At 63.3% G+C, this 11,972-nt stretch overlaps 2 protein-coding genes across 4 annotated transcripts; both read left to right on the top strand.

Moving 5' to 3' along the window:
- The first annotated feature begins 2,780 nt into the window (after positions 1-2,780).
- Positions 2,781-7,929, top strand: LOC138068432 (maestro heat-like repeat-containing protein family member 2B). 3 transcript variants are annotated; one of them, XM_068955878.1, is made up of 11 exons: positions 2,781-3,543; positions 3,729-3,864; positions 3,994-4,089; positions 4,572-4,676; positions 4,864-4,987; positions 5,226-5,341; positions 5,752-5,906; positions 6,157-6,319; positions 6,612-6,778; positions 7,412-7,549; positions 7,749-7,929. In XM_068955878.1, the coding sequence occupies exons 1-11, from the start codon at positions 3,272-3,274 to the stop codon at positions 7,918-7,920; spliced, it is 1,644 nt and encodes a 547-aa protein (XP_068811979.1). In that variant the 5' UTR covers positions 2,781-3,271; the 3' UTR covers positions 7,921-7,929. The 3 variants fall into 3 exon arrangements, with proteins under 3 accessions (XP_068811979.1, XP_068811980.1, XP_068811978.1); XM_068955879.1 differs by having other exon boundaries at positions 2,784-3,107; positions 7,409-7,549; XM_068955877.1 differs by having other exon boundaries at positions 3,272-3,543; positions 7,409-7,549.
- LOC138068435 (protein maestro-like) lies at positions 7,929-10,612 on the top strand. Its single transcript, XM_068955881.1, has 6 exons — positions 7,929-8,107; positions 8,408-8,590; positions 9,097-9,219; positions 9,368-9,470; positions 9,599-9,664; positions 10,443-10,612. The coding sequence occupies exons 1-6, from the start codon at positions 8,060-8,062 to the stop codon at positions 10,469-10,471; spliced, it is 552 nt and encodes a 183-aa protein (XP_068811982.1). The 5' UTR covers positions 7,929-8,059; the 3' UTR covers positions 10,472-10,612.
- The last annotated feature ends 1,360 nt before the right edge of the window (positions 10,613-11,972 follow it).

The following is an 11,972-nucleotide window of genomic DNA, read 5'->3' as shown; positions in this document are numbered from 1 at the left end:
TAGGGCGGTGCGTGTCCCTGGCACCCCCTGCGTGGGCTCAGCCTGCTCTCACTGGGGGTCCAGGGGCTGGTTCCTGCCATGCCGGAGCTGCCTTCGTCGGCAGCCGTTCAGCCACGGGAGCCCAGCAGGGCCGGTGTGGAGGTGGCGCGGCCGGGGTCCCCTGCAGCCCCGCGTGGGGGTGTGGGACGTGGGACATGGCGTGGGCAAGGTCCGGCAGGGCTGGGCGTCTCACACAGCCTTTCTTTCTGCCCGCAGCCCCTCTGCCGGCTCCCCAGGCCCTGCTGGCTCGCCTGCTGGTGAGTAGCTGGTCCCCGGGGAAAGAGCTTTTGTGGCCGGGCTGAGGGGAGAGGCCAGGAGAGATGGTGCCAAGGCCAGTGCCGGCACCCCGGGAGGAGGCAGGAGCTGTCGGAGGGTGCCTGAGCCTCCCCTGCCTGTTGGGGGCTCCTGCTTCTCCTGGGGGACAGCAGTGCCCAGGCGAAGACATCGGCTGCCTGCTGCCAGCTGCGGCTCTTGGGGCAGGCGCGAGCCCGTCTCTCTCCTGCCCTGGCCTAGGTGGTGGCGGCGGTGTCTCCGCACGCGAGCGGTGGCCGTGGAGCGGCGGCCCCGCAGCTGCTGCAGGCGCTCCCCAGCACGATCCATGGAGCCGTGGGAGCAAAGTGGGCCGCAGAGATCCCCCTGCTGCTGCAGCACCTGGCAGGTAAAGTGTTGGCAGGCGGGAGAGGCTGGGGGGGCGGAGGGGCAGGAAAATGCCTTCAGCTCCCCAGCCTGGTGGAGGGGAACGGTCCCGGGTTTGCCAGCACTTGTCAGCCCGCTGGCCTGAGGCTGTGGGGCTTTGGACGGCAAAGACCACCCCTGGGCTCTGCTGTGGAGCCCGCTGGAATAACGGCGAGGGCTTTTGCTTCCTCTGGCTTTGCAGGAACAACCGCAAGCTCCCTGCACGTGGCCGAGTGGGAGAGCCTTCTGCTTAAGGTACAGTGTCCCTGTGGGGCCCCAGCTGGATGGGGCAAATGAGGGGACAGGAAAAGTGGGTGGGAGGAACCTGGGGGCTCCCTGTTTGGGCACTGAATGGCACGGGCGCTTCCCGAGCAGCCTGCGCCTGCCCCAGCCATGGGTGCTGCGCGCTCAGAGGAGCCGCTCTCGGCGCGTTGGGCATAGCTGAGCACAAATGCAGCCAGAGACCGGGGCAGAGGCCTCCGGAGCAGCCCTGCGCCGTGGCACCACCTGCTTCTGGCATGTGCCGAGCCCAGGGGGCTCGAGTGGCACTTTTGGGGAAGAGCGAGAGGCAGGTTGCAGGAGGGGTGGTTGGGGGAGGGGGGAGGGGAGACAGATTGCCATGAGGGGGAGCTCCGCCCCGACAGTCTCCAGGGCCATTTGGATGTGCAAAGGCCTCGGCAAAGGGCAGGGGAGCGTTTGCTTCATCTCCTGCTTCGCCCTAGTTCCTGCAACCATCGCTGGAGCTCATTGAGAATGAGGCCTGGACTGTGGGCCTGAGCCAGGAGCTGAGCCGGCAGCTGAGCAGCTCTCCCCGCCTGTCCTGGGAGAAGGTTTGTTCCCTGTGCGGCGTCGCTGCTGCTCGCTCGTGCGCCCGAGGACTGCGACAGCAGAGCCCTGGGAGGCTCAGCCTGGGGTGAGGGCTGGCAGTGGCGCTCTGCCCTGCGGGCTGGTTTTCCTGCTGCCCACTCTCTTTCCCAAAAAGGCACTTCCCCCCCGTGCTGAGCTGGTGGCGGGGCCGCCAGTGGCCAGCTGGTGGCCAGTTCGCTGGCTGCTGTTGGGGCTGGTACTGCAGGCGTCTTGGCAGGTCCCAGCACGGGAGGGTGTGCCGTGGCCTGGCCCTCTCCTGCCAGGTCAGGCTGTCCGCACAGCCAGGGCTCGGCCTCTTCTCTTGCAGTGCTTCCTGTACAAGGCTCTTGGCACAGCCCTGGCAGCTTGTGGGTGCCTCAGCCACGTGCAAGAGCAGACACAGAAATATCTAAAAGAAGCCAACTACCTGGAGCTGTGGGAGGCACAGGTGAGGTTTCCTTGTGTCGCCCTGCCTTCCCGCGTGTCCTCGGCTTGTCCCCAGGGCAGAGGGGCTCCGTGTGGCCTGCTCCAGCCCTTGCTGGTTTTCTGCTCACTGCTGTTTCCCGTGAGAAAGGTCCTGGTGGAGCTGGCCAGGGCTCAGCGTTGGGGCTGGAGCGACTCCCTGTTTCTGCTGCATTGCAGGGAATGATTTCAGTTGTGTCCCGCTGTGCCGAGAGCCACTTCCAGCTGGCCTTGTCCTCGGTGAAGGCGTTCATGGGCACTTTGAAACACCAGAAGGTAAAGGGCCTGGGGGCTCATTGCGGGGAGCTGCTGGAGGTGCATGGGGAGACGAACCGCCGGTCGGATGCGGGGCAACTCCCACCTTGGGAGTGCGTGGAGTCCCGGGCACAGCTGGGGCCGTGGGCTGATGACTCGGTGCTTCTCTGGCGAACCTCCAGCAGAGCAACTTGGTGAGGACCCGCGCTGCTCGTGCTGCGCTCATGGTGGTCTACAGCAGGATGGCACTGCGCGCCCCCAGGGAGCAGCTGCTGGCCCATGTCAGGAGAGACATCGTAGGGAACGTCCTGTGGCTCTACCAAGAGGGCTGCCAGGTGGGTGCTCGGGGCGCAGGGCAAAGCCACCCAGGTGACACCAGCTCCGGCCTTGCCTCGCCCTTCCTGTGCGCGCCTCTCCCGTCGCAGCTGTGCCGGCGCTGCTCGCCCTGCTCCCCTGGGCCAGGGTCCGCAGGGGTCTTTCTGTCCGGCAGCCAGGGCAGCTGATTCCCTCCCCGTGGGAGGCTCTTTCCCAGGAGGGGAGAGGAGGTTTCCCTCCTGGGGTGCAGGTGCCAAGCTGGGGTCCGCTAGGCTCCCGGAGGGTGCGGTCTCCCAGCGATGTGCTTGGAGGCAGATTCTCCCCAGCCCCGCTGCTTTCTGCCCTCGGCCCTTTGCAGAGCTCAAAGCATGTTTTCCTCCCCTGGGATCAAGGACGCACAGCTGAAGCTCTCCCTGGTGCAGAGCGTCACTGAGATCAGCCTCGCCATCGGGGCTGTGGGCGCCTGCCCCAGGTTTGAGCTCTGCCGCAAGCGGGAGCTGCTGCAGACCCTGCTGGTGAGTGCCCGGAGCCAGGGCCGTCGCGCAGAGGAGCTGTGGGCTCTGCCGTGGGGTGGGTTTGCCCAGAGGCGGGATGGTCTCCTGGGGCAGCGCGTGAGCTCCCGAGCTCCCTGAGCCCCATCCCCGGGTGGCGGGGCACTTGGGTGCTGGCGCATGAGGCCATGGCAGGGGGGATGGTGCGGTGTGTCTGGGTGCTGGCGAGCTGCCGTCTCGTCCTGCGGGACCTTTGTGGGAGCTGCAGAGGTGGTGGGGCTGGTGTCTGCAGGGTCTGGCAGAAGAGCCTGTGGCTGGGGCAGGTGGGAGGGCTCTCCTGTGCCCCTGCCCACTGCCCACTTTGCGCATGTCTCCTCTGTAACTTGCGGGAGGTGATTCAGGAGGAGCCGCAGGAGTCGCCGGTGTGCCCCCGGGCCATCGTGGCCATCGAGCAGTTGAGGTAGGGTCTGTCCCCGGGGCTGTGGGAGTCGCTGCGTGTCCCAGCCCAACTGGTTGGGCTGGGCTGGGGCTGTGGGCATTGGATTTGGGGCTGTCAATCAGGACAAAGCCAGTTGTCCTTTGACTCGCTCTGGAGAGTGCTAGTAAGCCTGCTCTCTGTCTCCTCTCCCTTTTTTCTCCTGACAGCAAGGTGAAGCCCCATCTGAGGAGGGAGGAAAACTGCAGCCTCCTGGCTCAGTGCTTCCAGGGCGTCATTTGCCTTCATCACCCGGAGCAGATGGATGAGGAAGGGGAGACAGCGGCAGCTGCTCCGTGCGCACCGGTACCCGCTGGCCCTTCTCGGCCGCCCCTCGGTGGGGGTGCAGCTCCAGGCTCCCCGCGTTCTGGCAGCCACTGGCTGTGTTGGTGTCTGTGTGGGGTGCCCAGCCTCAGTCCCCCTTTCTGGTGTCAGGGTGTGCATGCGCCGTCCCTGCGAGCACTGGGCCAACTCATGGCAACCCTTCTCCAGGCAGAGCCAGCCCCTGTCTGCTTCAAGGACATGGTGCAGGTGAGTATCCCCGGGGTGGCGGGGAAAGTGTTGCCACTGCCAGAGTGGAGCAGAGCTGTGGGGATCCTTGCCCGTGGGGCTGGTCCGAGGAGGAGAGCTTCCCTGTGACTAGGTGCAATGCCCCCCTTTGGCGAATAGGCAAATGGTCCTAGGTTCAGGCCCCCTTGGCCTAATTTGGCATCCAAGCTTTTCCCAACGGCAGCAGCTTGCTTGCAGGCAGCTCAAAGTGTCCTGCAGAGCCTCCTAGGTGAGCCAGAATTTCTCCCCAGGAGCAGCTGTGAGCAAAGGGTGCTACACAAGTCAATGGTGCCCACAGCGAGAGCCTGGAGCGGGTAAGGCCCCGCGGGGAAGGGCTCCTCGCCTGGGGCCGGGGCCCCCGGAGAGATTGGGGCTGTGGAGGCGGCAAGGCTGGGAAGGGAGGGGCTAGAGGGGGGCCCTGGCGGGAAAGACGCCTGTGGTGAGACGGGTCCACCCGTGCCCAGGTCCTGCGGCGCTGGCTCACCTCGGCCCACGCATGCGAGCGGGAGAGGGCCCTGCAGGTCTGCGTCCAGCTGCTGGGTGCTTATGAAGAGCGATGCGAGCACAGGGTGAGCAGGGACCCCACGTGCAGGGAGCTCTGCCCGGGCAGGTGCCGGGTTGTGGGTCTCCCGGGGCTGCAGGGCAGCCCCTCATTTGCCCCCCTCCCGGCCACAGCTCAGGGGCAGCATGGCCGGGAGAGGGCGAGCAGCTGTGGGGGCTGCCGGTGACCTTTTTGCCTGCCTCTTGCTCCTGCAGCGAGGCCATGCGTGCGAGCAGTTCGGCTCCCTGGTGGGACTGCTGGGGCCTTTGACGTGCGATGCGTCAGCCACGTCCCGCTGGTGGGCAGCGACCTGCCTCGGCCGCCTGCTCCAAATAGGAGGTGAGGAGAGCAGGCAGGGCCGTCCCCTGCTGCTGTCTGAGGGCAGGACATCGTGTCCCCAGCGCCAGGGACCGTCCTCCTCTGCAGCCGGCCACTCGCCTGGCTAGCAAACCTGCTGCGCCGCGTTCGGGGGGGGCCCTGCCTTCGCCGTGGCCTTTGCCACGCTCCCAGGTCCTCCTTTATCCGCATGCGGGGCCGGAGGTTCGCTCCCCATGAATGTGACTCTCCTTTCTCCCAGCTCCAGCCAAGACCACAGACGTGGCGCCCTGGCCCAACGAGATCAGGTGCCTGCGTGAGAGGCTCAACACCATCAGCTCGGAGTCTCTGCTCGTGACCTCCGCCAACACTGCGAAGGTAACTGGCCCCCGAAAAGTGGGGAGGGGGCCATGGTGTGTGTGTGTGTGCATGTGCATGTACATGAGAGCGCTGCTGTCAGGACGCGAATTTTGCATCCGAGCAAACTGTGACGTGGTCTCCTCTGTTTCTGATTTCTCCCCAGCTTGTTTGCAAATATTTCCCCCCAGCCCAGGCCACAGACTTCACGAGTACCATTTTGGAGAGCTTGCTGTGTGGCAGGCCTGTGTGTGCGTGGGCCGCTGGGCAGTGGATGCTCACCTTTCTGGGGGAGTGCAGAGAGCAAATCTCCCAGAGAGCGGCGTTTTTTTCCATTTGCCTGTGGCTGCTCTCTGTTGCTGGCTGTTGGCCCTGAAGAAGGATGGGGAAAGGCCACACCGAGCCATTCTTTCTTGCCTTCCTGCTTTCAGGTGCCCAAAATCGTGACCATCCTTTCCCCCTGCCTGTGGAGCACGCGGCAGAGCACGCCCAGGGGGTTCGCGCTGCGGGCAATGTTCCTCCTGGCCCGCTCTCACCAACAGCCGGTGCTCGACAGCCTCCTCCAGAAGCGCCTGCCCACGGACAGGTCTGTACCCTCGCCCTTCCCTCTGCAGTCAGAGCCAGCCCCAGGGCGTGCCTGCCTGGGGGGTCCTGGGAGGGAGCAGGTGGTTTTTCCTTGGGAAAGGCTGAGCACTGCAGCACCGTGGGCTCATGTCTCTGTCCTGACCTGGGCATCGCCCGCCCCATTGCAGACAGGGAAGGCGTTTGGCCTCTCGTGAGGGCGTTGCAGGTGCCCGAGGCTAGGGGCTCACAGGCGAGCGTCTGTTCCCTTGCAGTGACACGGTGGAGCTGTGGAGGAGCCTGGGGAGAAGTGCCCTGGGATGCCACATCTTGGTGCACTTAACTGAAAAATTAAGGGCAGCTGGAAAGAGCAGCCATGGGAGCAACTGCTGCACTCAGGAGCTGGGCAGCAGCCAGGCTGCCCTGGAGCCTCACACGGTATGGTCAGCAGCAGTTGCATTTGTGCTGCTTCGCGTCTGCTTTCCAACTCGTGCTTCAGCGCAAGGGAGTTTCATGCCCTTTGCGAGCACCCATGGAGCCTGGCGGGGTGCTGGGGCAGTGGCAGCAATAGCAGTGTGGGGAGCCAGGACAGTTTGCTGCTGCCGGGCCGCAAGGCTGTCGCCGCAGTGACAATTGGAGACAAAAAGCCTCCCAGGCCAGCGGGGGGACGTGGAGGGTGGGAAAAGCCCTTGTTTTTTACCAGGTGGTTCTTGGTTGACTTTCTCTGTAGATCACCTGCAGCCTCTTCGAGGTGGTGTCAGTCCTACGGAACGAGACGCTGGTCCAGCGCCTGCTTCCCTCCCTGCTTCCCAGCCTCCTGGGGCAGGTCAGCGAGACGCTGGGGGAAGAAATGACACTGTCTCTTGGGGAGCTGGGGAGCGACGACACGCCGGGCAGGTGAGGAGCAGCAGGGGCAGGGGTTGGCCTGTGCCCCAGGTCTCTGCTCATGTGGTTTGTGGCCTGCAGGCGCACCCGACTGTCCCAGTGGCCCTGGGCTGCCTCCGCGGGGAGGCAGGACCGGTCGTTGCAGGGCAGTGCACCTGGGCATTTCGCCGCACATGGCGTGGGCATGGGCCGTTCCTGCCCATAAACTCTGTGTTGCCAACTGGGGGGGGCCGTCGCGGGGTTCCCCATAGTGCCATGCTCTGCCCACGCTCCTGCTGTGCAACAGCAGGAGCAAATCGGTGCTGTGTGCCACCTACAAGGCACTCTCCCCAAAGTGCTGCTTAGCAGAGCACTTGGGGAGTGCCTTGGGCACCTGGCGTGGAGTCAGCCCAGGGACCCTGGGTTTTCTCCTGCCGTCTGTGGGTTAGGGGCAGGACAAAGGGCAAAAATGCCAGTTTTTAAGTTAGCTTGAGACTTGAAGACTGCGAAGAGTCATTTCAGGAGTACTTTGCCTGTCCCTCGGTGGAGTTTAGGATGAGCGAACGAACAGCTCCCCAAGTGGCTGAGCTGCTTTAGCTCTGCCAAAGAGAAATCTGCCCCCAAACTTCTGTGCCTGGAGATTTCTTTGGGGTTTTTTTCCAGCAGGCTTTTTGTGGAGGCGTTAGAGCTGGTGCTGGCGAGGTGCCTGGAGGAGCGCTGGCTGCGGCTGCTCCGGGAGCAGGGAGTGTGGGTGTCCCTGGCAGACTCCCAGGCTCACACCGCCGGCGTGTGTCTCCTGGCGAGGTGAGAGCCCCCACGATGTGTCCTGCCTTGTCGCGGGGGCTATGCCCAGGGAAAGGGCTGCTGGGACCTTCCTTCATGCCCGGGAGCTCTGCTGAGGTGCAGAGCAGCATCTGCATCGGAGCAGGTAAATTTGGGAGTCGCGGCCCGTGGCCGTCCTGTGGGACTGTGTGTCACGAGCCTGCTCGTGCTTTGTGCGCAGTGTGCTGCTCCGCGCGGAGCTCGTCCCGCAGCGCCTGGTGCAGAGCCTCTTCCCGTGGCTGGGTTCACCCTCAGCAAACCTGCGGCTCACGGCCACGGCTTTCTTTGCTGAGGTGAGGCAGCAGGCTGGGCGGGGCGGGCTCAGAGCGGTTCCTGCGTCTTGCCCAGCGTGAATCGCGTCCTGATGCTAGTGGACCCGTGGCTTTATTGCAGCTGGTGAAGGACCATCTGGTGGAGAAGACGAAGCTCCTGAAGCCCCTGCTGAAGGCCCTACTAGAAAGATCACGTGACCCCATCAACACCGTGCGGCAAATGGCCATGAGAGGCGTGGGCAACATGGCCAGTGGAGCACCCACAAAGGTGAGACGGCCTTTTCTGCGCTCTGAGCACAGTCCGAACTCAAGAGGTGCCGGTGGAGAGGTGTGCGGGGCTTGCGGAGCCTGGAGAGACGAGCAGAGGCAGACGTGGGGCTGTACTAAGGCCGCGCTCCTCGCTCTGATGTCAGCAGGGTAGCAAAGGGGAAAGTGGATGCAAAGCGGGGCTCCTCAGGCAGGGGGTTGCTCTGGGCTTGCTCGAGCAAGTGCAGCCCTTGGCGCCATGGTGAAGGGCAGCGGTGGGAGGCAGGGATAGTGAGCAGCTTGTGCACCTGTCGCTCTGCAGCTGCGGAGGCACAGGGCGGCCGTGATGGAGGTGCTGTGCAGGGGCCTGGAGGACGCGGCCAGCACGGAGGTGGCTGCCGAGTGCCTGCTGGCACTGACGAAGGTACTGGGGCGGCTGAAGACGAGGGCCATGGGCTCGGCCTTGGAAGACATCTCCAGGTCCACCCGGGCGTTCCTGGGGGCGGTAAGTGAAGCCGCTCGTTCTCCTGTTGGGCAGGCGAGAGCCGTCCTGGGGCCTCCGCCCCCCACAGGCAGCGCCCCACTGGTGCAGAGCAGTTTGTACGCGGTGCCCGCGTTAGCGGCCTGCCAGATGGGTTTTACTGGTCACAGGAGGAAGAGGTCCTGCGCTTCTCAGCCTTTGCCCTCTACGGCACCCTGGCCTCGTCTGCCTTGGGGAGGAGGGGAGGAGGTCCTTTTTCAGCAGAGAAGTGGAGGAGGCATTTCCCAGCCTCGTGCTGCACCTCCGGGGCCCAGCCCCAGCCGTCTCCAGTGTAAGAGCTCCCGGGGCTCCTTGTGGAGCTGCAGAAAGCCCTGCGGCGCTGGCAGAGCTGCGGTGCCACTACCACCCGTGCAGGGCTGCCAGCATCTCCACAGGCCCTCACTGTCACCGTGGCAGCAAAGTTTCTCCATCGGCGCCCTGGGCAGGTGTGCAGCATCCTTGTGATGACAGGGCCCGATGCTCTTTTTCAGGCGTGCAAGGTCGCTCTGCACCAGTGTGCCCCGTTTCTGGGGTCAAAGAGGGTGCAGCAACGCATCGCTGCAGGTGCCGGGCTGAGCGTGGCTGAGCTGCAGGACAAGGTCTGCGGTCACCTGGTGAGCGAGCGCTGCAACACGGCCCGCGGCCCTGTGGGCGGCCATACCCTGGCTCCTGCACCGCAGGGCCACCTAGGTGCCTGGCCACAGGTTGGCGGAGGGGCATTTGCAGCCGGAGACGAGTACCTGTGTCCTTGCTTTGCCCTAGGCCCAAGACTGCCCCGCGCTGCTGGAGACGCTCTGCAGCACAGCCCGGAGCTGCTGCATGGGGAGCTACCAGGCACCGCAGGCGGAAGCCATCACCGTCCTGGGTGAGAGACAGCGCCGGGCTCTCATGCTGCTCCTGGCTGTGTCCCCCGGGTCAGGGTTGGACCTCGGGGCTGAGGTTGGTTTTGGGGCCAGGGCTGTGCGCTGATGGCTGCGTTTTCTCATGTGCCAGGCATCCTCCTGGACATGGCGCCAGCTGAGCGGCTCCAGCGGTGGGACCTGGCGTTCTTGTGGGGAGGTAGGTGACGGTGACTGAGCTCCTGCCCTGTGGGCTGGGGAGCTGTCCAGAGGCCCCGCGGGTGCCAGGCCGAGGACGCTGGCACCGAAAGCCAGGGGGCACGGGGAGAGGGGACTTGTGTGGTCCCCAGGCTCCTGGCCGGGAAAGCTGCCCCCAGTCCGGCGCCACAGAGCACCGGGGGCCGCAGGGGAAACGGTGGCCGAGCACCCACGGTGCCTCCCTGCGGTGTTGTTGCAGCTCAGCGGAGGTGAGCTGAGGCCCATGTGCGCAGCTGGCGGCAGTTGCAGTGGATGCTCGTGACACAGGTGGTGGTGGGGGCGGGGCCGGGGGTGGGATGGGCGCCAGGGCGCATGCATGGGCTGCCACAGGCGTGCAGAGAGTGCAGTTTGGTCCTTCGTGGCCGCTGTCCGCCCCCTCTCTCCCTCCCTGCCTCGCTCGGCGCCCCCATGGCGGCCCAGGCGCTGGGGGAGAAAAAGAGAGGGACAGAGGAAGGGGAAGGGAAAGGAGAGAGGGAGAGAGAGAAAAAGAAGAAAAAGAACGAGAGAGAGAGAGAGGAGAGAGAAAGAGAAAGAACAGAGAAGAAGAGAGAGGAGAAAAGTGAAGAAAGGAAAGAATGAAAGGGAGAAAAGAGAGGCCAGAGAAAGAGCTAGAGAGAGAGGGAAAGACAGAAGGAGAGAGAGAGAGAAAAGAGAGGAAGAAGAGAGAGAGAGAGGAACAGAGAGACCCAGAGCAAAGGAACCATGGAGAGTATTGCCAAGCAGCCTATTGCTTCTTGCAGCCTTTGCCAACCTGGTGAAATCGCTGTGATGCGAAGCAGCTCCCCGAGTCTCACCTTGGAGAAACAAAAGCAGCCGCAGGACCTTGCGGGTGAGCGGCAGCTGCCCTGCCCAGGAAGGGGCAGCAGATGGGGGCCGTGGCCACAGGACTGTCTATCCGGCTGCAGCGGCAGCCCAGCGCGTGGTGAGCATCACCTGCATTTTCCTTGGGGGGACTCCAGACGAGCGGCACCTCTGCTCGGGGACCTCTGCAGCGGGGGAAAGGAGTCCAGGTTAGGGCTAGGCTTAGGGTCAGGGGAGAGAGAAAGCGTCGAGCCCCGCGTGGAGTGGGGCTGCTAGGGGCATGCCAAAGGAAATGCCCAGCTGCACCAACACTGCTCCCAGCGCACCTGTTTTGTTCAGGCCAAGAACAGGCCTGGTGGGCTCAGGTTCAGGCCCCGCCTGAGATTAGGGCTAGGCTTGGGGTTAGGAGAGAGAGAAAACATCGAGCCCCCTGTGGAGTGGGGCTGCTAGGGGCATGCCAGAGGGCTAGGGCTAGGGAGGAACAAAGAAAGAATGAAAGGGAGAAAGAGGGAGAGAGGGAGGCAAGAGAAAGAGCTAGAGAGAGAGGGAAAGAGAGAAGGAGATAAGAGAGAAGAGAGAAAGAAGAGAGAGGAAGAGAGAGACAGGAAGACTCCAGGCAAATTCCAAGCTGCCATCTAATCGCTACCTGCACGGCTGCCTCTCTGGAATAATTTCAGGGAGGAAAAACCTCTGCAGCTCAGCAGCCGAGGAACCTGTTTCCTTTCCAAAGAGTCACTGCTAGAGATCTGCTCCACGAAAGAGCCATTCATTTCCCATCATCAGGAGTCCCATTACCAGCTGCCTTTTTCACCTCGGAGGAATGGGAGCGGAAGCTGAGGGCCCACTGCCATCTGTAGGGCAGGGGAGTTTCCACAGGCTCACGAGAGTAGCTCTTGCTGAAATCTTGACTAAGCTAACTGGCAAGTATGAGCTATTCAGAGAGGGGAAAAGAGCGGCGGGGGTGGGGGGGGGAGGGAGGGAGGAAGGAAGGAGCGCTGGGAGGGGGGGGGAAAGGTTTAGGCTGCAAGGGCAGCAATATGCAGCTGAGAAGTTACCAGCTACTATCCCGACTGTCGTCTTCTCAAATCCCTAACTGAGGGGTAACCGTGCAGACTCTCAAAGGAGTTTTTCTAAGAATATTTTCTAATAGAAGATATGAAAAAAGAAATGAATCCATCTATGAGCAGTATGCATCTGGCCAAAAAGCCAAGGGCTTCCGTGTTGTAGAGCACAGGGGAGAATCCTAGAATATCAGAGGAGTAAGATCAAGCTTCAGTGTCAGGTGAATAGGATCAGTGCTACACTGAGTCCTGCTTATTAGTAACTGAGGTGAGAGCTAACCAGAGCCTTGTGGTTTGCCGAGGGAAATGCAGTCAGCTAGGGTATGTGCTCCAACCATAAAATTAAAGCATTCAGGCATATACACAGAACTAGAGGGACGTCATGAAGTATTTTCCTTGCAGCACGCA

This window comes from Struthio camelus, chromosome 10 (genome assembly GCF_040807025.1).
Source record: "Struthio camelus isolate bStrCam1 chromosome 10, bStrCam1.hap1, whole genome shotgun sequence".
In the NCBI taxonomy this organism is placed as follows: domain Eukaryota; kingdom Metazoa; phylum Chordata; class Aves; order Struthioniformes; family Struthionidae; genus Struthio; species Struthio camelus.
This window is presented reverse-complemented; position numbering and strand designations above follow the sequence as displayed.